The 26,234-nt window shown below is 57.5% G+C and overlaps 8 protein-coding genes across 8 annotated transcripts; 5 read left to right on the forward strand and 3 right to left on the reverse strand.

The window, feature by feature from the left end:
* Positions 1-4,277: 4,277 nt before the first annotated feature.
* MAM_05182 (uncharacterized protein) lies at positions 4,278-4,715 on the forward strand (the record flags this gene model as incomplete). The annotated part of the gene is made up of 1 exon (XM_040823980.1): positions 4,278-4,715. The coding sequence occupies one exon, from the start codon at positions 4,278-4,280 to the stop codon at positions 4,713-4,715; it is 438 nt and encodes a 145-aa protein (XP_040678139.1).
* A 540-nt stretch (positions 4,716-5,255) lies between these two features.
* Positions 5,256-7,244, reverse strand: MAM_05183 (uncharacterized protein; the record flags this gene model as incomplete). The annotated part of the gene is made up of 1 exon (XM_040823981.1): positions 5,256-7,244. One exon carries the CDS (start codon positions 7,242-7,244, stop codon positions 5,256-5,258), a length of 1,989 nt encoding a protein of 662 aa, XP_040678140.1.
* A 1,746-nt stretch (positions 7,245-8,990) lies between these two features.
* MAM_05184 (uncharacterized protein) lies at positions 8,991-9,845 on the forward strand (the record flags this gene model as incomplete). Its single annotated transcript, XM_040823982.1, has 1 exon — positions 8,991-9,845. One exon carries the CDS (start codon positions 8,991-8,993, stop codon positions 9,843-9,845), a length of 855 nt encoding a protein of 284 aa, XP_040678141.1.
* Positions 9,846-10,433: 588 nt separating this feature from the next.
* Positions 10,434-11,492, reverse strand: MAM_05185 (Alpha/beta hydrolase fold-3; the record flags this gene model as incomplete). The annotated part of the gene is made up of 1 exon (XM_040823983.1): positions 10,434-11,492. The coding sequence occupies one exon, from the start codon at positions 11,490-11,492 to the stop codon at positions 10,434-10,436; it is 1,059 nt and encodes a 352-aa protein (XP_040678142.1).
* A 3,240-nt stretch (positions 11,493-14,732) lies between these two features.
* Positions 14,733-17,116, forward strand: MAM_05186 (Arsenical pump membrane protein, ArsB; the record flags this gene model as incomplete). The annotated part of the gene is made up of 3 exons (XM_040823984.1): positions 14,733-14,814; positions 14,890-16,709; positions 16,772-17,116. 3 exons carry the CDS (start codon positions 14,733-14,735, stop codon positions 17,114-17,116), a joined length of 2,247 nt encoding a protein of 748 aa, XP_040678143.1.
* A 583-nt stretch (positions 17,117-17,699) lies between these two features.
* On the forward strand, positions 17,700-18,920 carry MAM_05187 (Alcohol dehydrogenase superfamily, zinc-type; the record flags this gene model as incomplete). Its single annotated transcript, XM_040823985.1, has 3 exons — positions 17,700-17,874; positions 17,961-18,491; positions 18,553-18,920. The coding sequence occupies 3 exons, from the start codon at positions 17,700-17,702 to the stop codon at positions 18,918-18,920; spliced, it is 1,074 nt and encodes a 357-aa protein (XP_040678144.1).
* A 2,232-nt stretch (positions 18,921-21,152) lies between these two features.
* MAM_05188 (Lipase, secreted) lies at positions 21,153-22,496 on the forward strand (the record flags this gene model as incomplete). The annotated part of the gene is made up of 1 exon (XM_040823986.1): positions 21,153-22,496. The coding sequence occupies one exon, from the start codon at positions 21,153-21,155 to the stop codon at positions 22,494-22,496; it is 1,344 nt and encodes a 447-aa protein (XP_040678145.1).
* A 1,270-nt stretch (positions 22,497-23,766) lies between these two features.
* On the reverse strand, positions 23,767-25,806 carry MAM_05189 (uncharacterized protein; the record flags this gene model as incomplete). Its single annotated transcript, XM_040823987.1, has 1 exon — positions 23,767-25,806. One exon carries the CDS (start codon positions 25,804-25,806, stop codon positions 23,767-23,769), a length of 2,040 nt encoding a protein of 679 aa, XP_040678146.1.
* Positions 25,807-26,234: the final 428 nt, after the last annotated feature.

Below are 26,234 nucleotides of genomic sequence, written 5' to 3' on the forward strand. Positions count from 1 at the left end.
CGGCGCATGAATCCAGTAGTCATGCTGGCGCGGTCCAACTTGTCGTGGGTCATTTCGGATACTGGTTAGGCACTTGGCCATGCCCGTCGCGACGGTTCACGCTCCTGACTCCGGAGCACGTATGCGTCTAGACGGCGGGCGCTGTGGCGCCGCGCCGTTGGGTCACGCTTCTTCTTCCGACGGAAAGCACAGGACGAGCATCTGCAGGACAGTGCGGAGCAAGCAGCCATTGTTGCTCCTCTCATCAACCAGCCAGCCAGCCTTTGCCGCCTCCACCTCCACGGACGAACACGAGCACGCAAGCTTGAAGGCGACACCAACACCCGACGCAGTCGAAGCGGAATAGCGACTTGTCGAGCTCGGCAATCAGCCGTTGGCGAGAATCGTGTCGACCCGGCCAAGTTCCGACAGGCACCACGCAATGAGGCACTCACAGACTTGGCAGCCAAGGACGTAAGAGGAGCGCAATGTTTGACTCGGAGCACGTGTTGAATTCGCAGCCGGCGGACGGAGCGCGTCGCAACACACTGCCTGCCCAATTGATGCCGCCATCGGCTGGTGACGACTGGAGGGAGATGAACTTCTGTGATGATGCACGGGGGCCAAGGGCCGTCGTTGTCGACGGGCGTCTCACAGAGTCCACGTCGATGCAAAGGCGGTCAGACAAACGGTGAAAACTGTCTGCTCGACGGTGTGAGCAGGAGGACAATGGACACGGTCATGGTGTCGCGCCTGCCCGTCCTGTACTCCTGGCCGCCCACAACCAAGCGTGGTCCAACGTCAAGCGAGGCCGCGGAAGGCGGGCGTCGGCGCTCCTGCCCCGTCGCAAAGCCGGCCCCGCGCACCCGCGCTCGCTGGGCTGAGCTTGCCAAGGCCCAAGGCTCCATCCGTGTCACCAAGTTGACGTTGACGTGTGCAGTGTGCGCAGCTCCATTAACTGACATGACGTCTCTCCACCGCTGGCCGTGTTTTGATTTTGATTCTGATTGCCACTTGCAACTTGATGCCCTCACGCTTCAGCATGCACCCCAGCCCTCACCACCTGGCCATGACACAAGCCACCTCGGTATTCCGTATTGCCAGGCAATATCAGTCCACAGCCTGACCTGCCGTCACACGGTGCTGTCACGCTGTGCCTGTTGCAACCGGGTCCCAGATCCCACGTCACCAACCACTTCAGACACAGTCGGGGTCTGGCACCGCGCGGGCAATCGGATTGTCATGATTCGTGACACGCCTTGCGACACCGACGGAGTACAACCGTCTGGTATTACCGACGGACGCTACTTGTGACGCACGGCTCCCGGAAGAGCGATGCCATGGCCGGCGCACAGAGCTGGGCTGTGGAAGGGCCTTTCCCGACCGCTACGTATGTCCATACATACCCTGCTTCCCCGTGACGTCTGCTCTTTCGCAGACAACTGACGCCTTGGCAAAGCTCATGCGGCACCGGACCCTCCATTCACAGACTCGCACAGATGTGATGATCCAACGGCGACGGTAATATCACTGGGAAATCCGCCTTTTCCATCGATTATCTTGGAACCATTCTAGGCAGTGGCCCCCCCCTGTTTCTTACTACACGTGACATCACACCGCGCTCGCCCCATCCTTCATTTCTTCCTCCCAAACACCAGCATGGACCTCTCTCCGCCTCCGTGTTGTGTCCGGAAAGTAAACTCGGCAGAAATGTGTGTACAATCATGGCACCTCGGCATACCCCAAACAGGGTGATCTTGGCTGGAGGATACAAAGACGCATTCTCCACGTGCAACGTCCGCAGCCGCATGATATTTGTCATGGAAAAGCCAGTAGCGACGGCGGCATTCGTGGTCGCTTTCCTTGTGTAGCCACGCGTGTTGACACCAATGACTATGTAGACGAGGACCAAACGGGCGATATCAGCGTTGATGAGATGGACTCTTGCAAGGGCTCCCTCCCGCCTGGGCCGTGCGAGGACGACGACACAAGTCCCGCTCCAATCAGAGTCGGCAGTCGGCACAAGGAGCAAGAAAGATAAATGGCCAGCCGACGGCGGAAGTTGTACAGAAGGGCAAACATCCCCGTGAGCGTCGCAAAGTCTGATACGGCCCTCGAAGGCATGTGGACGAGGGCCACCGTCTTTGGCTTATACGCGAACCTGGTGGTCAGCGTCGCTGAAAGAGCGGTCATGATGCCCAGTGGAAAACGGCGAGGATTGTGTTCACTGTTGAGGCATCCATACTTGCAAGTTGGTCGCCGCCTCAAGTACACCCCGAGCCCGGGATACTTTCTTGCCACGGCCAGACTGATCGCCATCTCTCGTCGGGGCTTCTTGGACCAGTTCTTTTCCAGCCCTGCGGGTGATGCGAGTACTAGTTAGTAGTTCCGACGCCACAGCCACCCCGACAGTCAGGCTAGATGCCCCGACAGAGACAAACATGATGCGCCAAATTTCAAACAACGACGGGGTAGGGCCCGTGTTACGCGGCCCAAGACGCACAAGGCCGCCCACATGACCAACTCCCAGCCCACAGTACCGGATTCCCGCCCGTGGAGTAGTGGAGTAGCCTGCTGCTCCGTCCATCGCTGTAGTGACGATGGTAAGAGCCGGGGTGACGACGGCTTCGAACATGCCGAGGAGCATGCACACGGCTGTCGCCCAGGAGAGTTCTGCGTAGCACATTGTCACGCCCCTCAGAACAATGTCTGATCCTGAGGACATTGTTCGCGGGGGTGCCTTGGACCAGATAGCCCTGGGGGACTAGGGCAAGTCGTTGCCGTCCTCGACCGCAGCCCGGCTAAAGGCTGCTGCTGGACTCCTTGCCCAGGTGGTGGTGTTGTCCACGACCACAATGATGATGCTAGGGGTGCTGTGGCTCTGCAACCACGTATGGTTGTTCATTGATCGTTTCCCCCCGTCGGCCGCTGCTGCTCGGCGTTGACCAAGAACAACCCCCCAAGCGCCGGCAATACCAAGCCCAACCCATCCTGGAAGACCAAGACGACACCATATACAGACAAATACGGGGGCCGGATGTGCATCTCGTCTTCCCTCTCCACACCAGACAGCCGACTATGAATTCTCCCCCTTGGCAACACATCCTCCCCGTCACTTCAATCCAAGACGGCGGTTGCGTCCTCGATGGTGGTTCATGGTTCGACCTGATTCGACATGAAAAAGGCTCTGTCCACGGCTCAATTACGGCCACTTCGGAGCACGGCGCTGATGAAGCTTCTTGGACGCAAAGATTAGCCGGCGGCCAGGTCATGGGCCATGGCGTTATTCGGAAAGGATACTCGTCCTACGCCCCACGGCAACGTATATTTTCGACTGGAACCCCTTGAACATCATCTCTCCTGTCTTGTCGTCCCGCCAAGTCGCCGTCGCATCGCCAGTTTGTTTCCGTCTCGATGCTGACTCCCGTGGGGTGGCGTGGCGCTACTCCGAACTCCGGAATTTCCCATCATGTCATGAATGCTTGTGGCTTTCCCCCCTTTCTCCTACCACCGGTTTCAGAACCGAGGTCGTCTTCCATGCCCCAAAATTTCCTTTGTGAGGGGACCGTCTTCCAGGTCGGTACCGAGGGACATCTCGTCGTTCCCGCACTTGTCCCATCCCTTTCTTTTCTTCATTGTTGCACGAGAACGGCCTCTTTGTACGATTTATCGAGATGAAAATGTTTTACATCCTTGTTGCAATCAAGCCCAACATGTTTCAAAGTCTTTTCTTCCACGCATCAAGTCAAGAAACGTTCCATATCCGATTCCCACACTAAACACCAACGTACGTTGCAGTTGCCGTAACAAACGCAAACTCCTCTACGGAGTAGCAGGAGCCATAATAACTGATCTTGTATGAACACGACAGGAAAACGCCACAAAAGCAAAAGCAAACGCAAAGCCGTCCCTCCGCCTCGCAGCAGCCGTGCTGAGCTCCGTTGACTCCACTTACGACCCCTTGATGACATTACCGTTTTGGCTTCGCATTGGGAGGCCCATCTACAGCCGTTGCTTTGCGACGAACAGGACACGATATCACCGTCTATGAGCGACATGGCTTCGGCGGTGACGTCGGTGCCTCGCTCTCCTGTGCATCCGGTGCATCTCCATGTCTTCGAGGTTGGGAGGTGGATGTCGCCGAAGCCGGACCCGCTCTTTATACTCGGGGGCATCGTTCGGCATGGCTGGAAGACGGGCCAGCGATGGGAACATCCTCCCCCCAAGACTGTCGCGGCCGTTGAAGAGCACATCATATCAACTTCCGCCGCGTTCATCTTCACCGGCATTTAAAGCACATGGCTACAACTGAAGGTGGCAAAGCAATCCCTGCGCAACTCAAGGTCTGGCACAAGGCGGTAGATTTGAACCCCGTGGCTGGAAAAACCACTCTCGACGACGATGTGGCTGTCACGCGGGATCTTTCTGTGTGTGCCCACGGTATGCGAAGCCTTACGTGGGAGGCACTCACGCCGTCGGCTTCCTGTTTCCTCCAATGCATCATTCATGTCGGCGGGCTTCTAGAGCTCGGCCTTTGGAAGTTTGCTGAGAATAGTGCCAATGATTTCTGGAGAGGCAACGGCATTGACAAGATGGTCGTGAGTGCCTATTCCGACCATGACGTCGTCAGGTGTTACTGCTTCTACCCTGCAAAGAAGAATGACCTCAAGGAGGATGGGTGGAACATGGCAACAACAGGAGAGAATCTGGCGGCAGCCTTTGCTGAACTGGTCTGAAGACTGCTCTCCGCAAGGCCGAGGACAATCGAAATATGGCGTTTGTACGATCACCACCAGTACCCTCATCGGGTAGAGGAAGATGCTGTCTCTTGGGCGACGGGGCGCATCCCATGATGCCAGACCAGCCTCGAGGCGCTTGTGTGACCATTCAAGGCGCTGGAGCTCTTGGGATTCTATTCGCGCCCACGCATGCCGATTTGAGCGTGGCTGAGAAGCTTCGCCTATGTGAGCTCCAACGAAAGCCTCGCGCGACTCGAGTCCAGATAGCGGCCGGCGAGCAGGAACTGGCCTCACAGAGCGCGTTGGCTGCAGCAGTGCCAACGACAGGCAGGCCTGGCACGTCAACGCTTGAAAAAAGTGTGGCTACGGTGTGCATGCTCATGTGGCCGAGCCGAGCCGGTTAGCAGGACCACGACCACAGCAGCCGCCTGCGTGCGAGAGCCGATGGTGAAGTTGCGGTTCGTTCCATGCATGTTGTCGTCAAATCTCGCGACGAATCGCAAACAGCGTCAGCCGGCAAATAGGCGATGATGCTCGTTAGAAAACGACTAAACCGTGCATCTCGTAATAGCGGATTCGCGCCCAGTTTACAATCGCCCCTGTGCCTTCTGATTGATCCCGCCTTGACCAAACACGCTCGACCAGGTCTCTGGCATTATAAACGTAGCCAAACCCGCACGTTCGTTCCATGACCAGAAGTCGGTCCTGGATTATCAGACGGTGCTCTAGCTTCCAACACGATCCGCCAGCCATGACCAGAGGGAAGAGAATGCAGGATTCAAGGGGACTACCGTAGCGAATTTTTTGCACGCATTCAATAATACCATCAACATACTTGCCGACTTTTGGATCGGTCAGTTCGTAGCCTTCGACAATCTGGTGAAGTCGCAGGCGAATGGCGTACTCAAAGGCGAGAGTAGCGTGCAACACGTCCTCCGTAGCCGGTGTGAGCGAGGAAACCGCCCTCGACATGCCACCGTACTCGTAGGACCAATTTTCGATCCGACGCTCAATTTCGCTGGCATGTCGCCGGAACGCGGTTTCAGAAGCTTGGTCTACCCTGGTGCCTCGGAGCTCGGCCAACGTGTTGATGCGGTCCACCAGATGGAACAGTTCTTTGGGGATTCCGTAGACCGCAGAGTCCTCTTCATCAGGCGTCGAGGACCAGGTATCAAGGGCTTGCGCCTCGGCAGCCTCGGCTCCTATCAGGGGTGGCCTACATGTTGAAGTCGTGGCAGCAGAGTCGAGGAATCTCGCCAGGCGAAGCAGGAACTTGTAGTGCCCTGTGAGGATGTCGCCCTGTTGCTTCCGCAACGCGACCAACAAGCGCTTCGCGCCCCTGAGGTGGAGCTTCCAACCCTCACTGGTACCGTCGAACAACTCCGTCATGCACAGCAGCAGACTACTCACCAGCGCGATGTCCGCGCTGGTTGTGTCGACGTGTGGTAGGAGCCCTGCCAGGGCTTGAGTCGCTTTGCTCTTGTGCAGAAGACCGCGATCACCCATGGAAGGTTGGAGCTTCCGCCAGTGATTTGCGGAGAGCGCCAAAATACAATGAAGGACCAGATCGTTCGACTGAGCCATGGGCAACAGATAACCATTATACGGATTTTCTGAAGAGGCCCGGCGAGAGAGTATGGAGGACACGATGGTGGAGTAGTGATTCAGTAGAGCCTTGTCCTGAGGCGCGCTCAGTTGAGGCATGAGCTGTGGTACGTAAATCGACAGCAACTGCGAAGGAGGCGCCGACTCTATCGAAGTCGTCGGGCTACCATTGCTGACAGGCGTGCTGGAGTCTAGCCAGACCGGAGACGATGCCGACACATCCCAGGACAGTCTGTCGAGGGACATGTCCGGGGTGAGTTCCCCAATGATCCCCGACGTGATGGGCATTGCGGAGGAGGATTGCATGGCCACGGATGTCGTGGCCGCCGTCATGATGGGCGTGTGCTCGACCGGCCGGTTGAAGTCGGCGTAGTTTGAATAGGCCATCTGGGAGCTGTGACTTGCATGGCTGTACTGACTTTGGTTGTCGAAGCTGCCGTGTCTCCCGCTGTTTGAACTCGACGCGCTGGGGCTTTTTCGAACAGGCATGTCCCGAAATACGACTTCAGGAAGCCGTCGGACTATTTCTGAAGACGAGACGGGCGCAACGGCCTCGTCGTCGTCACGGTCGACATGCCCCTTGACGGCCTCATCCGCGGACCCGGACCCAAGCCTGGGCTTGCCATGTCGTTCTGGCGGCCAAGCGCAATCGAGACAGAGACGGCGGCAGTCGCCGCAGCGCGGCTTGGTCTCGTCGCACTTCTTCTTGCGGCGCTTGCACATCAGGCAGCCAGTCTGCACTCTCTTGATCCTAGCCTTGGGCACGTCGCCGTTGTGAGTGTCATCGATGGTGGTGCCGGCGGCGTTTCGTGGGCGGCATGGCAAGCTGAGCCGGACGCATCGCGCGCAAGGCAGGTTGCCATCGCAGGCTTGCTTGATCTGCGCGCAACGGTGGCATACAGGACGGCCATCGGAGCCCATGATGGAGTATGCTGAGGCGGTCCTCGTGGCGCGGCGAGAGACGGTTGGCAGAGCTCGCTGCGGTCGTGGTCGTGGTCGTGGGAGTAAATTTCTGTGCGGTCGAGAACGGGGTGATGTCGGCTAATCTGTTGCAGCGAAACCCGAGCGAGGTGCGGGCTTGGACACCCGCAACGGAGGCCGCGAGCTGTGCTCGGTTGGGGAGATCAGATGCACCGAGGCTGAGATGCACACGCAGACTCGGCCAGGACTTGGACTTGGCAACGAAGCAGGGAAACGGAGAAGCGAGAGATGAGATGCAATCTAGCGTCGTGGGACATGCCCATGATTGGGAGGGGCAGCAGCGTGGTCGATTTGGGTGGAGCGACGACACCTCCCTCCGAGGATCACGGACCAGACAGACCAGGATTGAGAGGCACACAAAATGAGGGGGCCAAGACTCGTCACCAAATCCGATCTGGGGACGCGAGGCGGGAGCACCTGATCGCCGCTCTCCGGGCTCCGGGCGAGACCACCAGGACCTGGTGGTTGGGTGTTGGGTCGTTGCAGACTTGACAACGGACCACAGGGGCTGTGTGTGACGATGTCGATCAATTTTAGTCGGATGGCCAAGACACCGCCGTTCCCTGCAACGGCATCGACCCTCGGCTAAGTGCTGCTGCTGCTGCGGCGCTGCTCTGGTTGATCGGCTCTTTCCATCCCCGCGCTAACAAGCTTCTCGGCGGAATGTAGCTTGCCGAGCCGGAATTCTGCCGTGCTGCTCCGTGCGCAGAACACGGCGTGGCCAGAGGCCCCCCCTTGCCTTGCCCTGCGTGTTATTGCCAGTGCCTCTATAGTTATTTCCCGTCACAAGGGTCGCCCCATGGGCCACAGGCCGGGGTAGACCAGACAGACGCCCTGCCGACTCCGGGCTCCGTACTCCGTGCGCCCTGCTCAGACCAACCCGTCGCCGACTTTTGTCTTTCCTCTCTCCATGCTCTCCCCCGCGATGCCTCGCAGTGCGCACCAGCATGTGTTCGTCGCGGCACACGACGCCGCGGTGTGAGGTTGCCGCCGCCAGAGTCCCTCGAGACGAGAGCGTCTCTGGTCTTTGCACCGCGGATCATTCACGGGCCCTGTGCAAGGCACCGGCCACGCTTGACTGGTTCGTGGGTCATAGTACTGCACAGTTAAGAGACTGGGTTTACTTATCTTTGCGACACCGGGGTTTTGGATTGGAGCACGTGGCGCGACGCTAGTCGCTTTGTCAACATGAAGCCGTGCCAGAGTTGTTCATGCAGCCTGGCGCCTGGCATGATACGGAGCATGTTGTCGAGCTAAGCTCCGTGGCATCCAGAAACTATTTGCTACGCACACGAGCTAGGTTGATTCCCAGCTCAGCCACGGCAACATGGCAAGGGCAACATGGTAAGGGGAGCAAGGATTCGACACGGGGAAAGACACGGCAGGCGAGAGGTGAAAAGGTATAACAAACAGTCGTCAGCTGCCCAGGCGTCGCGTATATGCTTGGTCCAGCAGCGGGTTAGCAAGGCAACTCTGCGTTCATGTATCCATATATTCATACGTCCATACGTCCACACGTCCCTTCATCCACACGTCCGCATATCCGTTCATCCATACATCCACATCCATACATTCATCCGCCAATACATCCGTACACACATATCCATACGTCCATACATCCACACACGCGTCTGCGTCTTCCTCGGGAACCCGCGAGCCCGTCCCGAAGCCGCCGCCGCCGCCGCCATGAAAGCCGGCGCCGTGATGCTCCTTCTGTCCGCCGCGGGGGCCTACTGCGGGACTGACGTTGTTTACAATCCCACGATTCAGGCGTACCTCGACGGCATCGACACGACAAACTTCACAACCGACGCAGACGAGCCGCCTTCCTTTGCCACGGCCGGGTCGGCGGAACCCACCTGCTTCGTGTACTTCAGGCGCTGCAACCCCGTGTACTTTTACCAAAACTGGTTCCTGGATCGGGCCAGCAACATCACGCTCGGCGCCAAGTTCTTCGCCGACGCCGAGCTGATCGTCCAAGACGACAAGCCCGTGGACGGGATGCTTCCCAGCGTCCAGACAATCACCTCCACGGCGGTCACGGACGCCACCACCAAGGGCTGGAAGGTTGGGGGCAGGCTCGGCGGCGAGGTCGGGGCAGAGGGCGCCAAGGGCGTCCTCGAGTTCACCGGCGAGTACGGCGAGCAGTGGAGCAAGTCGACCACGGAGACGACGCAGCTCGCCGTCACCGCGCCCTGCCCCGGAAACACTCGCTGCACCATCGAGACGGTGACGTTCTACGCCACCTTTCGTGGCCGCTGCCGGGCCCGTCCCGTCATCAACTGCGGCGGCGAGATGGACGCGTGCCGGGCCGACGCCTGGGGGTGCAGCCAGTTCGAGTCCTACAGGGCGAAGTCGTGCGGCGGCGACCTCGAGGACCTGCCGTGCAGCTTTACGACGCCCATCATAGGGACAAACGGCAAGCCGGTCGCGAAGAACATTATCCGGCGGACGCCGCTCGCGGGGCGCCCAGACACCCTGCGCAGGAGGGGCGTGGTTGGGGATGACGTGGACTCCGAGGTTGAGTTTATCAGTGTCTGAACTTTGAAGGGTCCGAAGGGTCTGAAGGCGGGAAAAGAGGAGACACCCACCCCCGTCAGGTCGGTCAACTGGTAACACTGAACTTTAAGTACACATGTTACGTAGCACCAGACCCGTTGACCATGTACAACATCAACAGTGAACATTTGCGGGGGTCCTCGTACGGTAGTCGGCTTGGATGAGGCCAATGTCACGGTGCACAGGTGATACAGCACGCCGAAAGCCGCATGTAAGCAAGTCGTTCTATTGCGATCGACGTGTAGTTAGTTATGGGGTAGTAACTGGAGGCTCCTCGTTGCAACTGCATTCTGGTCCGCCACCGGATTCTCTTCGGTAGCAGACATCTGGAGTCAAGTTGAGTTGTTTTTACTGCCCGTGCCAATGCAGCTGCGGCCCTGCCAGCCCACGGACAACATCACCGTGACCCAATGCTTGCCATGAGCCGCTGATACTTGTCACGGACTCATGGGCCGTGGCTGGCGCAAACTCGTGCATTCGTCTCAAACAATGCCAGCGCCGCCATTGGGTGTGCCTGTTTCCCTTCGTCCCCGACCCGATGCCGTACCGTTGCCGCGAGGCCCCTTTCTCTCAGTCACGAAGTGCCAATCGAATCTCTCTGGCCGTCCTGTCGATGAACTGCCTGGCTTGCCATAGATCCTTGTCCATGTGCATAAACGGGTGTGGCACGCCGGGGAATCGCTTCAGAGTGACCTCGACACCATTCTCCGCCAGCATGTGTGCGTAACGCTCGCCTTCGTCGCGCAACGGATCGGCTCCGGCAGTGTAGATGACCGTCTTGGCCAGGCCCTTGAGGTTGGGGGCGTCCAGCAGATTGGCAAACCACCCAATCTTTTCCCGCGCGGCCTTGTGCTCCTCCGGGTCGGTGGGAAGAGACGACCACTTGAGCTTGTCGAACCACGCCAAGCGGCCCCAGTTGAGCGTGGGTGCCATCTCGTTCTCCCGCATGGAGGGGAATGGGGACTCGGCGGCCGATGCGTATCGTGAAAGATCGTCAATCACGGGCGTTCCCGCAACCACAAGCTTCAGCGGAATGCTATCGGGCCTAGTGTCCCGCGCGAGGTGCGCGACGGCGAGGGCGATAAAAGCGCCTGCCGAGACACCCCCCAGCGAGATGCTGTCGGGGATGATGTTGAAAACCCGGGCACCACGGGCGTGTACGTACCTCAGGGCGGCAAGGCCGTCGGTGATGCCGACAGGAAAGGGGTGCTCTGGGACAAGACGATAGGCAACGTCGACGACGACGACCTTGGCCTTGTTGCAGATGTGTCTGCAGATGTGAGCCTCGGTGTCGAGGTCTCCGAGGGCCCAGCCACCGCCATGGTAGTCGATGTGAACGGGCCACGGGCCTTTGGTGTCTGGTTCGTAGACTCGAACGTCGATGCTGGCGCCGGAACCGTCGTCGAGGGGAATTTGATGCTCGTATATGCGACCGACCTCCGGGGCTGGACCGGTGCCGTAGCTGTGCAGCACCGAGTACTTGGACCGCAGCACCCCGAGGTCAATTGGCCTCGAGGGGGTATTGGCGACGTTTTCGTTGTACAGCTTTTCAAACACCGGGTCCAGTTTGCCCGCCATGGAGGGGTGAATTGGCTGCAGGGCCTCGTGTTTGCCGTCCGCGCTCGACATGTCGGGGGGAAGCAGCGGCGATGCCTGTCCGTCTGCGATGCTCTGATCTTGCGGATTGCCAGACAGTCCACCAACTGCCGAGGTATTCGAGCACGCTCTGTGCCTGTGCTGGGATGCAGAGTTGATCAGAATTGTGGCGTCTGGCACATGTAAATGAATGCTCGGTCAAGGCGGCCAAGTCGACATCAAAATGGACGTCCTTCGCCTGGTCAAAAGTTCAAGCCTGCGGTTTATCAGATGACACGATCTGGACAGCCGGCACTTGGTCTGTGGGGCCGCGCGGCTGTTTCTAGCACCGTCCGTCGCTAAATTATCCGCGGCGGCCATCCGCATGCCGCATGCCGCATGCCGCTTGTCAGCTGGTCACTCGAGTTGCGACGGTGCCGGCCCGTTCCTGACAATGTGGATTTTGCTCCCGCAAAGCTAATATTCCTCATAGATATTCGCTTGCGGTGACTATGCGGTGCCTCAGATATGATGGAACTGCAAGGCGCTCCCGTGGGTTTGCTCTACACGGGAAGCGCAGAGATTCGCATGGAGGTGGAGTAAAATACGTCGTGAGAGGTATTCTGCAAAGCTGGATGGAAACAAATTGTGTATCGGAGGCGGGGTTGAGGTGGGTTTTGCGATGTCAAGTGTTGTCGCTCGGCTCTTGTACTCGATGCGATTATGAATTGATTGGCAGGGGTATGATCGCCGCGATCGTATCCCTGGTGTCGGGTACGTGGGACCTCTTTTGAACAAGCAAGACGCCAGACTTGGTGGTGACAGTTTTACGTCCTGAATCCATAGTCACTATTGTCCAACACTCGAGGTTGGGACGCCGTGAAACGCAGAATAACAGACTCTGCATGTCGTGAGTCGCGACCTGATCCGGGAAGGAAGGCGAGGGCGAGTGATGTGGTTCTTTCCTTCCCTTTTTGCATCGGTCAAATCGCCGCCACCATCAGGAACTAGGCATCCAGACAGAGTCGTGTCAAGCTCGCGCATATTTGTTCGCTTTCATCCTGGGTTGAACAACTTTTGTCACTGAGAAGGAACCGACCAAGCATCGACAACATCGTTGTGACTTATCATCGTGCACGCTGGCGTTTTGCCTCGGACCGTCGTGGCCAACGGTGGACTACCTTTCGGCCGTTGGCTGCAACTTGCAGTGCAGTCCTCGTTGGTTGAGGCGGCCTGCGAGTCCTACAGTCAGAAATGACAGCAGAATCGGCACCGTCAGCCTCGACCAACAAGCCGAAGACTGATTTTGTCCTCCGTAAGATGATGGCACAGGGATTCAAAGTGGCTAGCCGATTGCTGGCGTTGGCAGGCAAAGCCGCGCAAACTGTCTTCTTCGAGGCATCTGGCTCCCCTCACGGCAGAGCTGACAACAGCAGTCATTCGGCTTGGTGCAGGCGCGTATCCCTTCAGGATACCGACCGACCCTGTCTCATTTTTAGACCCAGCCTTCGCCTGCTAAGGAGTGAGAGCCATGCCTGCCGTGTCTTCCGTCCAACTCATGAGCCGGATTGCCAGCGAGGCCTGTGCCGAACAACCGAGCAACACCTCTGCCAGAACTGAAACGATTCAAATCCAACTCAGCCTGGAATAGAAGTTGTCTGCCTGGCCTGTATCTGGCCAATATGGACCAGGCTCTCGCATCTTGTAAGTGGCCTCTGCATACGAAAGCAAGTCAAGCACTGCCACTCCCCGTCTTGGAAGTCACTTGGAATTTTAATCTTGCTTGACAGATACTACGTCCTCGTAGCCGCATGTGTCGTCACACGCAAGTCAGAATGGGTTCGGAATGCGTGTAATGCGGCAACTTCGCTGTCGCCCGCTGTGGCTGCCCTTCATGGCATTATACTGGCAGCATTTCACCGAGATGGTACGTAGCTGCCTCTTCTTGATCTGCGAAAGTGTGTCTGTGTCCCAAACGGTCTCTACTAGCCGTTCTGATCATAAACAGCCTAGGTCTTCGGCTGACACTCGATTGTACTTCATCAGCTGCCGTTGATATGGACATCTATGGTGCTTCCCATTTTTGCGCAATTGGCATTTTGGCAGCCCCCGTCACTGTCAGATTGGCAAGGACCTATCTTTGGCACGGGCCGGAATATTATCTTTTTATGGGCAGGACTTATTTCATCCGGTAAGCTTTTTCGAGCCTAGCTTTTGTTCATACTGTGATAATTTCGAAATTGAACGTGGGAGCTAATGAGTTCTGTCTTTATTCCGGATTGTTAAGCCTAGCTGTCGAGTCTTATAGAGCTAAGCATATCATTTGCTCCGGAGTGCGTAATGGAATTCCAATCCCAGCAAGTGCCGAGAACTTTCCGTGTGAACAGCAGCCTCAATGAGGACATCCACGATGGACAAGATCTTGGAGATTAATCTCAGGTCGAGATTCGCCTTTAGGTTCGATGCCAATTTCTGCCTCGACGAGGCCGCTCAAGACACCGATGGAGCCACCAAGAGCAGGATGAAGAGAGTTAATGAGACCATCCGACTTTTTCATAAGCGTGGCAGTAGTGCCTTTCTTTGCCTGTGCCGGACTGACAGTTCTAATTATCGGAGAAGCAAACTTTTCCAGCCGTCAAGTGAGGTACGAGAATGAACCAATGGCAAGTATTGGTGGGAATCAACCTCCATGGGAGCTTCGTAGCCCAAAGATACAAACCTCCCACTAACCGTTTTTCATGTCTGAATAGGTCAGTGGGCGCCAATTGCCGGTACAGGGGTGTAATTTTCCCCATCGGCCCTTGCCGGAATCTGGGATTCTGAGTCCAAAAGGCCAGGCTCCAGATAACGCAGTCCTCAAAACACTCTTAAGATTGTGGATTATTCGACGCTGCCAGCAATGGAAGGTCTCCAAGGAGCACACCATCATCAGTCACGGATATCCAGTTCTGGAGTTTTGTGGAAGGTTGTCGCCGAGTCGCGGCAACACAAATGTTGCCACTATTTCTTGCCATTATAAGGAAATTCGACTAAATGACCAGCCTCAAACAGGACGTGTGCTCTCTTTTATACTCTCGCTTTTTTTTCTCGTTCCGCTGCAGTGTTCGTCCTTGCAGCGACAGAGACGACGTCTCTGATTTCCCTGGTGGGCGGGATTCGAGAGCGCGCGGTTAGCAAGTCACTACGCCGGTTTTTTCCACATGGAGTTGGCATGTTCCCCACCGACGCCTTGATTCATTCCAAGCTACTATTTCTGTTTCGCCCAGTTCTTCTATCCTACATCGCATGCAAGCCATGGATGACGGCATATCACTAGATACGGACCAGATCCGCAACTGGCGATCCATTGTGACGCTCATCGTCTTTATTCTGACCAGTATGTACATGGCGTGAAGCAAGTGCATTTTGCGCGAGACCTCGCCTTTGCTCCATCTGACTCGACGCTTTCTAGATATTAATGTGCTCTTCCCGTTTCACGTCCCTATTTTTGTACCCAGAAGGGCTTGGAACGCGCTACTAGATGGTTTGAGCCATGTCAGGATCATAGCACCAAGGAACACTACTTTGCCCCATCACGCAGATGACGATAATGATGAGGGACACATTAAGCAATACCTACGGTTCGATTTCCCCATGAATCTCGTCACCGCGCCGCTACTGGCAGATCTTTTCCTGCTCGCTATTCTGGCCATTGGCCGCAAAGAGGTGCACGACGGGACCTTGGGGGCGGACAATATCTCGCCCGTTGATATCATGGCCTTCTTCATCACCTTGGCATACATTGCTATATCTATCGATGCATCGGGCTTAATTAGGTTCCTTGCTTTCAAAATCTTGCAATGGGGAGGCAAACTTGGCCACCGACTCTTCTTCTTCCTCTACACCTTCTTCTTTCTTCTCGGCAGCTTCATCGGCAATGACCCCATCATTCTCTCCGGCACTCCCTTTCTCGCCTACATGACAAAGGTTTCTAGCAATATTGTTCACCCTCGGGCTTGGATTCACACACAATTTTCTGTTGCGAATATTGCTTCAGCCGTTCTCGTGTCGTCGAACCCCACAAACCTAGTCCTTGCGGGAGCCTTTGAGATCAGGTTCATCAACTACACAGCAAATGTGATTGTTCCTGTGTTGGTGACTGCTGTTGTTCTCTTCCCCTGTCTTGTCTATATCGTTTTTGCAAGCGAAGCTTTAGTTCCACATTCCATCACGATGCACGAGCTACCGCAAGAGGTTAAAGAAAAGAAACCCGTCAACCCCAACATTCCGCACGCACGTGGTCAACTGAACGAGGGAGAAAATAGTTTTTGCAATGACGAACAGTCAAAGCTCTTATCCCTCGAGCAGATTATGAATCCATTCTTGGACAAGGGCGGTGCGGCATTCGGAGCTGTTATTATGGCCGCTACACTTATCACTGTCCTGGTCATCAATGCTGTAAGCGCCGGCAACGAAGCTCATCCTGTTTTCTGGGTGACATTACCAGCAGCCTTCGTAATGTTTTGCTGGGACGTTGGGTTTGGTTGGTTTCATCGGGCAGAGACTAGACAAATCGCCCGCAGAGGCCAGCTGGAAGTTGAGAATGCACGAATCGAACGAGCTCTGCGAGAGAGGGACCAACCAAGGTCCTCGGAGACAGACTCGGCTACTGACGGCGCACATGCAAATGAGCTGCAAGAGCACCCTTCGGAAGCTCAAGATGTGGTGGACGCGGGGGGTCGAAACCCGACATTGCCCTCACCTCCCGCGATCCTGGTGTCCCGAAACGCGGATGAAATAGCAATTGCGGCCAGTTCCTCCTCCGGATCTGTTACTTCGTCGCCGACCCCGTTGGCTGAGGATGCTACGAAGAAACATACCGCATATGACGAAAAGACAGCTGCGTACCAGAACGCTGAATCCGACCCCACGAAATGTGCATCCCGGACCCCCAACTTACTCGTCTCATCATCAAACAGGCAAGGTAACGAACGAGGACGAGACGCAAACGATCTGCCATTTCAAAAAGAAATCGGCCCTGCAACGTTGACGTCCCTTTTGAAGGATGCGTTTAGGTGGTGCCGGGAAACATTCCCTACAGCGACAGCTGTCATTCTGCATTTGCCTTTTGCTCTGGTCCCTTTCGCATTCTCAATGTTTGTGCTTGTTCAAGCACTTGTCACCAAGGGCTGGATTCCCGTCTTTGCGTACGGTTGGGATCAATGGGTGAAAAAGACGGGAACTGTTGGTGCCATTGGCGGCATGGGTTTTCTGTCTGTGTTGCTATGCAATGTAGGTTTTTCCCCCCACGTTTCCGCGGGATCCTTTGTTGATCTGCCACTGATGTTGCGTAGTTTGCTGGGACGAATATCGGCACTACCATACTGTTATCCCGAGTCATTCAGACATGGCAAAAGATCAATATTGAGAGCCAGACCGACATCAGCGATCGCACATTTTGGGCCACAGTGTACAGCATGGCAATTGGAGTAAACTACGGCGCGTTTAGCACTGCATTCAGCGCATCTCTCGCTGGACTTCTCTGGAGAGATATTTTGTCTCGCAAGCATATTCACGTTCAAGGACTGGAATTCGCCCGCGTCAATCTTCCAATCATTGCAATTACCATGGCTGTCGGCTGCACAGTTCTTACAGGGCAAGTATACATTGTGCGGAGCGACAAACCGTACAATAAATAATACTTGGACGAGGATATGTGCAGAGACTTTCGCAGCATCATCAGAGCACTAGAAGGACCTCCAGGCCGCACTTTTGATGAGGAACCGGAGATGAGTGGACAAAAGAACCACACACGACGTCGGTGCAGCAAAATCATGTGTCCGTTTTGACGTGCATTGTGTGACGTCATGGGCGCTATAGCAATAGATATAGGATTTACAATGAGTCACGACGAGAAATGTGAGGTGTGGTCCGCATGGCATTTCAGCAGTCATTCACTTGAGCCATATGTCATTTGGACTCATTGGCTGGCGCGAGTCACAGCAAAACGAATGACTTGACGACGAAACATGTCCACGTCTCTCGCAACAAAAGTCGAGTGGACTCGATGCATTGCTGCCCGATATTTGCTGGCCTGTGCTCAAAGGGACCAAGCGGTGTTTGCTGCAGTGGGGGAGGTGCGGTGGTGGTGAGGATGTAAGTTAAAATCGCTCGCACACACGTCTCGATGTTCCCAAATCCACCAGCCTCCAATTCCTTTGCGAATCACTCCAACCCTTCAGGAAGTTATACGCAGAAGGAATTGCGATATAAGGCTTCACCATGGACAACGTACGAGTGGTGTTGAACGCACGTCCTGCGGACAAGATCATCCCGGGAGAGACGTTTCGCAAAGAAACCGGTCTCGCCCCCTGCCCAAAAGACCTGGAGGATGGCCAGATTCTCTTCGAGGTTCTGCTCATCTCGCTGGAGCCAGCGATGCGAGGATGGCTGAGCGGTACGTCTCCCTCGAGAACGGCACGCGGTCGGTCCCCTTGTGGACAAGGAAGCGATTCGCAATGGAAGATGACGCGGTGCTGACAGAGGCACTCACTCCTCGTGCTCATTCAGAAAAGAGATCATATCTCCCTCCAGTTCAAATTGGAGAAACCATGCGCAGCTTTTCGGCAGCCCGCGTTCTTGCGACCAGGAGCAAGCAGGCCGAAATTGGCGACGTCGTGGTCGCCGCGAGCGGCTGGGCTCGGTATGCCATTGTGCGCGAGGGATTGTTTGAGCCGGCTTCAACTCTGCCCGAGGTGGCCGAGACTCACGAGCTCTTGTCCACGTACGGCCTGACGGGGATGACGGCGTGGGTGGGAATGACAGTCATCGGGGAGCCGAAACCGGGCGAGACGGTAGTCGTATCCGCCGCAGCTGGTGCGACGGGCAGCATGGCGGGACAGATGGCCAAGATTAAAGGAGCCAGGGTGATTGGTATCTGCGGCGGCGAGGAAAAGTGCAACCACGTCCGCGAGGTCCTCGGGTTCGACGTGGCGCTCGATTACAAGGCGCCTGACTTCAAGGATAAGTTCATGGAGGCTACAGGGGACTTTATCGATGTGTATTTCGACAACGGTAAGTGTCGATGCCTGTGCGGATGCAGAAACATGGGAATGCTAAGCAAGGGCCAAACTAGTCGGTGGTGAGATTCTGGACATGGCCCTCGGCCAGGCTAAAAAGGGGGCTCGCCTCGTTCAATGCGGCTTGATCTCGCAGTACAACCGGGAGCGCGAGCAGCCGAGCCTGAAAAACTACTTCAACGTCATTTCGATGCGCGTCAAGATCCAGGGGTTTATCGTGACGGATCACATGGACTTGTGGCCGCAGGCTCGGCAGGAAATTGCCCAGTGGGTTGGGCAAGGCAAGCTCACGAGTGCAGTGAGCATTGTTGAAGGAGGGCTGGATGTGGTCGACAAGACTCTTGCGAGTTTGTACAATGGCAGTAACACGGGAAAGTTGCTCGTCAAGGTCAAGGATGTGTCTGATCCTCCTGCAGAGCTCTGAGGGATTCCGGGCCACGGCCTTTTTTCCGTGACCGGAAGGCGGTTCCCAGACAGAATAAGAAACGAAACGAGCATGTTGGTTGTCCATTCGAGAAGACACAATTTGGATGCTACGCAAACTATTGGCTGGTACGTGGCAGGTGCCATGGTTCAGCGATTATTGGACGCGGGGAAGCTGCAAGCACGTCGCAGCGTCGTATCGAAGAGCGGGTTGGACGGCATCGCGGGAGGCGTGCAAGGCTTGGCTGCGGCAGAGGTTTCGGGCCTCGCAGGAAGCCGATTGTTCCTGACGGACGAGGCCTGAGGGGGGGGGAACCGCAGCACGGCGTGGCCGAGGTACGGACTCCGGGGAAGCAATCCGACTCCCGTATGAACGTCCCGACGGTTTTCTGGATCCGTCCTTGGCTGCAGCGTGGCTGCGTGCCGACGGCCCACCGGGTGAGGTTCCGCCCCGCTCGCCGCCCCGCCGTGGGTCCCGGAGCATCCACCGGCCGGTGGCTCGGTTCTCACTTCCTGTCTAGGCCCTTGTGCCCCTGATAGACTGGCCCCTCGGTGTGTCCTCCGCGGACTCATCTGCAGCCCGCGGGGGGGTTCACTTTGCGATGGATGGATCGAGACGGAAAGGTGCGCACAGAAGTCCTCTGCCCAGGCGCATCGTGCTCCTCGACTAACATAGCCGGATTTCTATCTGTCCAGGCTCTCTATCCTCTCCGGCTTCCAATCATCTAGTACACCGACTCCAAGGCAACGAGGAATCTGATGTCCCGTGGTGGACTTGTTGAGCAGCGACACCTTGCAAGGTGGCGGCGATTTGATTCAGAGTTGGTCCAAACTCTTATTGACTCTTGCCGCCGCCGACGGTGTCTTCCATGGCGTCTCCAGGTTCGGCTGTAATACGGTTTCAGTTCTACTTCTTGCCCTCACCATTGCAACCTTGACGCACTCTTTTCCTGTTACTCGCTGCTTCGTGTCCACGTTTCTGTACATCCCATGCTGTATTTACTCTCGGTACGGAGTGCAGTCCCCGGGCAAGGGTCACTTTGGAGCTTCCACGCAGTGCTATTCGCTCGGCCGCCTCTCATTCGGCCGACGCCCAGTCAACCAGACTTGGACGAGTAAGTGGAAAGATCCCCCTCGTCTACTCCCGTCTCCGTGGGAGTAAATCCTCCTGGTCGCCGAAAGAGACGCGAGGCCAGGGTACGTCGACGCGGGCCGTCGATTGTGTATCCCGAGCACATGGTTCATGCGGCTGACTGCCATGATATGCGTCCAAGTGGGACGTAAAGGAGAAGCCACCCACTGGTTGTTTCCTGGCCGTCGTCTTGTATCTGCCGTCTGTTCTCTGTTCCGATCCGTCCGACCGTCTTCGGATGACGAGAGATTCATGGTGCCCACCGAAAAGGCGGCAGATGCTCTGTCGGCCCCGGTCACGCGACGACTGGGACAAACGACTCCGTCGAACCAATTCGCGCGCTCCCAGCCGAGGCGGCCCAGGTCGAACTAGACCAGCCCGGAGCAGATTTACCGTTTGGCATGGCTCTATCAAGGGCCGCCGCTTTTGCGCGTCGTACCTGTGTTCTTCTGGGCCAGGCCCATCTCGGCAGCAGCCGCAGACCCCGGAGCAGTTGCCGACTTCACATGTTCGAGTCCGCGACTGTAGAGCTCCTATCCCGCCGCCGGAGCTTTCTGGCCTTACGGTTTGGCAACTGCAGCGTTGGCGAATGGAACTGACTCGAGTGACCAGCTGTCGGGTTGGCATTGCCTGAAGTCTTTTGGGGCCTTGAGAACGAGGGCAACCCTTGTCCCGGTGACCCGACGCGAAACTGCCCGAGTGAGGTGTATGGAATCGGGATGACTTCCCAGGTCTCACGCTCATGACACAAAAGGCCGGTGCGTATATATCCGGCAACTAAGCTTGACGAACCGCCTGCATCAGTAGTCCTCGGAGACAACCAGGTTTACGTGCTGCGAGCCTATTCGCCTGCTGCAACGCAGCCGGTGAACGAGCACGGCTGCAATGGTATCCAGTCCTTTTTGCTTGCTTGCTCGCTGAACCAAGCAAGTCACGGCATGTGGCTGGAAGACAACGTCCGCGGCAGTCTCACGCAGGACGTGTGTTGACTATTTAATTCGTGCTCTTCCGTGCGATTTCGTGTGCCGTCTTGATCCCCCCGCGTCATCCATCGTCTTCCACGGGCCAAAGGATCTCGTCTCGCTAGATCGCACCACCACGATGCTTGTTGCCCGGTGTTTGGCGCTCCTCGCCTCCCTGGCCTGCGCCAGCGCGGTGCCTCTGGCGGAGAGATCAGGCCCCCTGCCCCCGAGCCAAGACGCATGGTATCAAGTGCCCCGGGACATCGACGCCATGGAGCACGGCGCCATCCTGAAGCACAGAAAGCCGCCGGCCCCCATTGCCGCCTTTGGGGTCAGGCCGGTCAACCTCCAGGACGCCCACCAAATCATGTACAAGACCACCAACAGCCTCAACGGCTCAACGGCGGCCGTCACGACCGTCCTGGTGCCGCACAACGCGGACATGGCCAAGGTGCTGTCGTACCAGTCCATCGTCGACTCGGCGTGCGTGGACTGCGCACCGTCCTACGCCCTCCAGCTGGGCGCCAAGTCCAGCGTCGTCTTGGGCACCTTCATGACCCAGGCCGAGCTGTTCCTCATCGCGACGCTGCTGGACAGGGGCTGGGTGGTGGTCATGTCCGACTACCTGGGCCCCAACTCGGCCTTCCTTGCCAACGTGCTCGCCGGGCACGCCGTGCTGGACGGCATCCGGGCCGTCACGCAGTCCACCGCCCTCACCGGCGTCCACAAGGACGCCAAGGTCGCCCTATGGGGGTACTCGGGCGGCAGCGTCGCGACCGGATGGGCGGCCGAGCTGCACGCCTCGTACGCGCCCGAGCTCAACCTCGTCGGCGCCGCGCTGGGCGGCGTCGTGCCCAGCATCCCCGCCGTCATCAAGGCCCTCAACAAGAGCTACGCCGCCGGCCTGCTGGCCTCGGGCTTCCTCGGCCTGGCCACCGAGTACCCCCAGTTCGGCGACATCGTGCAGGAGCAGGTCCTGCCGCAGCACAGGCCGGCCTTTGAAAAGGTCAGGAAGCAGTGCCTCGTCGCCGACCTCGAGGAGTTCCCGTTCCAGGACGTCGTCGCCATGCTCCGGGACCCGGGGCTGCTCACGTCGGGCCCCCTGTTCGACGTCTTCGCCCGCGTCTCGCTCGGCAAGGCGGCCCCCCGGATCCCGCTGTACGTCTACAAGCCGGTCCACGACGAGATCAGCCCCGTCGCCGACAGCGACGCCCTCGTCGCCTTCTACTGCGCCCGCGGGACGCCGGTCCAGTACGAGAGGGACTGGGTGTCTCTGCACGGCACGCTGCTCGTCACGGGCGCGGCCAAGGCCCTCTCGTGGCTGGTCGACATCGTCGACGGCGGCAGCCCGCCCCCCGCGGCCTGCTCCACCAGCAACGTCGTCTCCTCGCTGTTTGACCTTGAGGCTGTCAAGGTTTTCCCGACGGCCGTTCTGGACGCCCTGCTGGCGCTGCTGGGCCGGCCTATCGGGCCGCTTCTTTGATGGCAGTCCTTGCGCCTCTGGTCCTGGACTGGATGGAGCCTTTCTCGGTCGGCCCTTGCTTGCTGGGTGGGCGCGTTCTCTGGCGGGCTTTTGTCTTGTGTCGTCATTGGTAGAGAGAGTACATAGTAATTGTCAGTTTTTAGCCCGTCGCTCTTTACCATGTGCATCCATCTCTCTCTGTCTCTCTCTCTCTCTCTCTCTTCTATCCGCAGTAACCCCGACGTACCACCTGCCTACGTGGTCTACATTTCCCCGTGAAAACCCTCTTCACGCTGCGAAAAAGAGAGAAAAGGAGCGATTGCTAGAAGACAGACAGACACCCTGCAGAATAGTGTAACAAACAATCCATGTATTTATGTAATTCGGAAGAATAAAAAAAGACACCCGTAACGGGCGGCGTGCGGGGCAAAAAGACACACGTCAGGTCCGGCCGGGATTCGAACCCGGATCGCCAGATAACGCCCAAACAGGCCAACGCCTGATCAAAGTCTAGAATGCTAGCCTTTACACCACCGGACCAACGGTGGACCTTGCAATCGATGGCCTTTATTACACCCTTTATATCCTGCACGAGACCGAGACATGGACCGCCGTCCACGGCAGCGCCTGCAGGGCCGTCTACGTCACCACTGCCCGGCGCTGGCAAACACTTCACACGTGCACTGGCTTTTCAAGGCAAATTTGCCGTGTATCAGTAAAGGAACAAAAGTAGGGGCATGTCTGGAACACGGTGGCTGTGTGTCTTCTCATACGCCTTGACAAAGGTATCTTGTTGCAAAAATATTTCACTCCCACTCCCACAGCCTGGCTGCGTTGCGTGGTGGCGTGCGCGGCCGCGGCTGGAATGCTTCAACTCCAACAAACAAATCAAAACCAATCTCCGTCATCCAATGCCAGTCCTGCGCAGCGTCGAGTTCTGTAGTTTCCGGTCTCTGCCGTCACACACACGCGCGCGCGCGCGCCGCCCCATCCAACTTCCTCATACGTAATCATTCTGGAGTCGCCCCGCCGCCCATTCCAAAGCTTCGTGGGATTGCCACCTTGCCTCGTCAACGCCCCGTCGTTGACATGTTGCTCGGCATGCGGGTCGCTCTCTCCTCGGCGGCGCAGTGGAAAGCTCATAAATACCGTCCTCTGCCCGTCTCGCCTGGCCGCCTGGCGTCTCTTTCCCTGCGACGGGTCCATCATCGAGAGCGCATCTTCGCCCCGACCCACGACGTTTCGGGGTCCATCACCATGCGTGCAAAGCATCGTTCGTCATGCTCCGGCGTCAGCCTGACCATCCCAGCATCTCCAGGGTGCCCCTGGCTTCCGACGGCGTCAATCCGGCTACGCCCAGGTGCCGGACCTGCGTCCCGCCGCGCAGACGTTGCAGCCCAAACGCGAGCTTCCAGCTTTCCGTCTCGTTCATGACAAACACGTATCTCTTGCCTTCTTGATCACGTACCGAGGCGCGAAGGACGTGTAAGCCCTTGGCCTTCCATGCCCCGGTCTGACCGGTCGAGGACGCAACGTTAGTATTCTTCAGTGTCCGCTCGCACAGACCAAGACGGCAGCAGCCCTTGCAGGCGCGCAGCATCTCGGCAAGGTAGGCATCGGCTTCGTCGCCATTGAAGACCTTTTGGCTGTCGCGTTCTGCGTTTCTCCGGGCCGTTGCCATCTTGTAAAGCAAATGGGGGGCGCTCTTGGGTCCGGACGGGGTGCTGGGGGTGGCGGGAGCAGAGCCGTTCAAGCAGTGCGGGGGACACCATACCTCGACAAGTTTGAGCGTCCACGCCTTGACGTCCCACTCACGTTGGGGAACGCCGCGGACGTCGTCGTCGATGAAGAGACCCTCGGTCGTTATTCGCAGGATGAGCCCGTCCGTGACGGATCCCACGCCAGAGACGAGCTGACTGGCTGGGGTCTTGGAGTACTGGCTCATAAAGAGATACACGGCCTGGATGACAATCTTGTCAGGGTCCTTGGTGGTATACGGACCGCGGACCGACGGCGGCGGCGACGTCCGCGCCGTCGTGTGAGACTGCGCCCATGACGCGTCGGAGCCGGTAAAGGAGGAAATGGACGGCCGCCGACTCTTTCGGTCTTGTTGATCGTACGGCCGGTACGAGTACCCGTCGTCGTCGGGCGTCGTGACACATGTCCTTGCCGTCGGGGCGGGTGGCTTCTTTTCGGGACTGGGTGGGTTTTTGGTCGGCGGTGGTCTTGCTGAAGCCGTCGACGGCGGAACGGGTGGCCTGCCATTCGGCCACATGCTCGTCTTCTCTCCGCCCCCTGACAAGGCATACGTGCTTCCTACCCGCGTGGCTCCCTCTGCGGCGGCAGCCTCCTTCTTCTTTTGCTCCTCCTTCTCCTTCTCACGTTGCCTCTCCTTCTCTTTTTCCTTTTCTTCCTTTTCTCTCCTGAGTCTTTCGGCAAGCTCCTTGCGCCGCTGCTCGGCTTCCTCCTTGAGCTTCTTGTCCTTGACGTCTTTTTCCTTTCGCTCTCTTTCCCTCTCCCGCTCTTGTCTCTCCCTCGCTTCCTTTGCCCTGAGTTCCGCAAGCCGGTTTGCAGCCTCTTCTCGGCGCTTTTGTTCTGCTTCCTTCACTTTTCGTTCTTCTTCCTTCTTCCTCGTTTCCTCACGGGCCTTTTCCCAAGTCCCCCTTGGTGTCTGCGGCTGAGGCGTGCTGGGCTGGGGCGGATTGGGCCGGGGCGGACTGGACCGGGACAGCGGCCGTTGCCATGATGCTTTCGGCGTCTCTGGCTCTGGAGGGGGGGGCGGCGACTGCGCTCGAGATTGCGGTGATGGTCCTTCGCCTCCAGGAGGTGGCGGCGGCGGACTGCTGTGAGGCGGAGGCGGCGGCGGTGCTCCTCCGTGTCCCCTGGCATGAGCTCCTCCACTGGGAGATGCGCCTGGACTTGACGCGCCGAAACCACCAGGTGCGGTACCCGATGCGCTTCCACCTCCGCTGCTGTACGAACTTTGATAATGGTAGTTGGAGCGTGGCGTGTCCTTTTGCGTACGGCCCAAGGCCCAAGCACCAAAACCGACGCCGAGTATCAGGAGCGTTATGCCCATGTTGCCCAGGCCTTGGAAAGTCTCCCACCATGCACGAAACGCCGGCGCCATGCTTTGGAACAAGGCCACTAGTATCAGGGCAGAGGCAAAGCCCGCGAAGAAGCTGTTGACGCTGGGCTTTAGTGACGGCAGATACAGGAAACCGGCGCCGGCAGAATGCTCCGGGATGACAAATATGTCATATTTGCCTGGCGGCAGGCCAGACGACCTGGGCACCTCGCCATGCGGCGGGGGCGGAGGCGGCGCACTCATGTTCTTCACTCAATATCCAAGGATGGTCGATTGCCGGCCGGTCTGCGGGTACGACGAGGCGTCGACGGAGGAAAAATTGCCGGTCAATTCTGAGCATGAGACCTTACGAGGGAAATGCTGTCAAAATTAGCAACTGCCAGGGCCGGAGAAGAGGGCGTTGGCGGGAGTATCAGGCTCCAAGACATCTGACGGGCTCGTCGCGGTCAAATGCCACTCACCGAAGAAATCAGGGCCAAGAAAAGAAACAAACGCCAGGCTCCAAAAGAGATATGCAGATGATGGGGCCAGAAACGAAGATGCAAGCCGCTCGCAATGCCGGAAGGGAACAGTGGAAAGAGAATAAAAGAGAAAATCACCCAACGGGGTATCCCTGCCCTGTAGACGATTAGCAGAGGCAAACGACGATGCAAGGAGAAGAAGATCAACTC

The sequence above is a fragment of the Metarhizium album genome, assembly GCF_000804445.1.
Source record: "Metarhizium album ARSEF 1941 chromosome Unknown scaffold_12, whole genome shotgun sequence".
Lineage (NCBI taxonomy): Eukaryota > Fungi > Ascomycota > Sordariomycetes > Hypocreales > Clavicipitaceae > Metarhizium > Metarhizium album.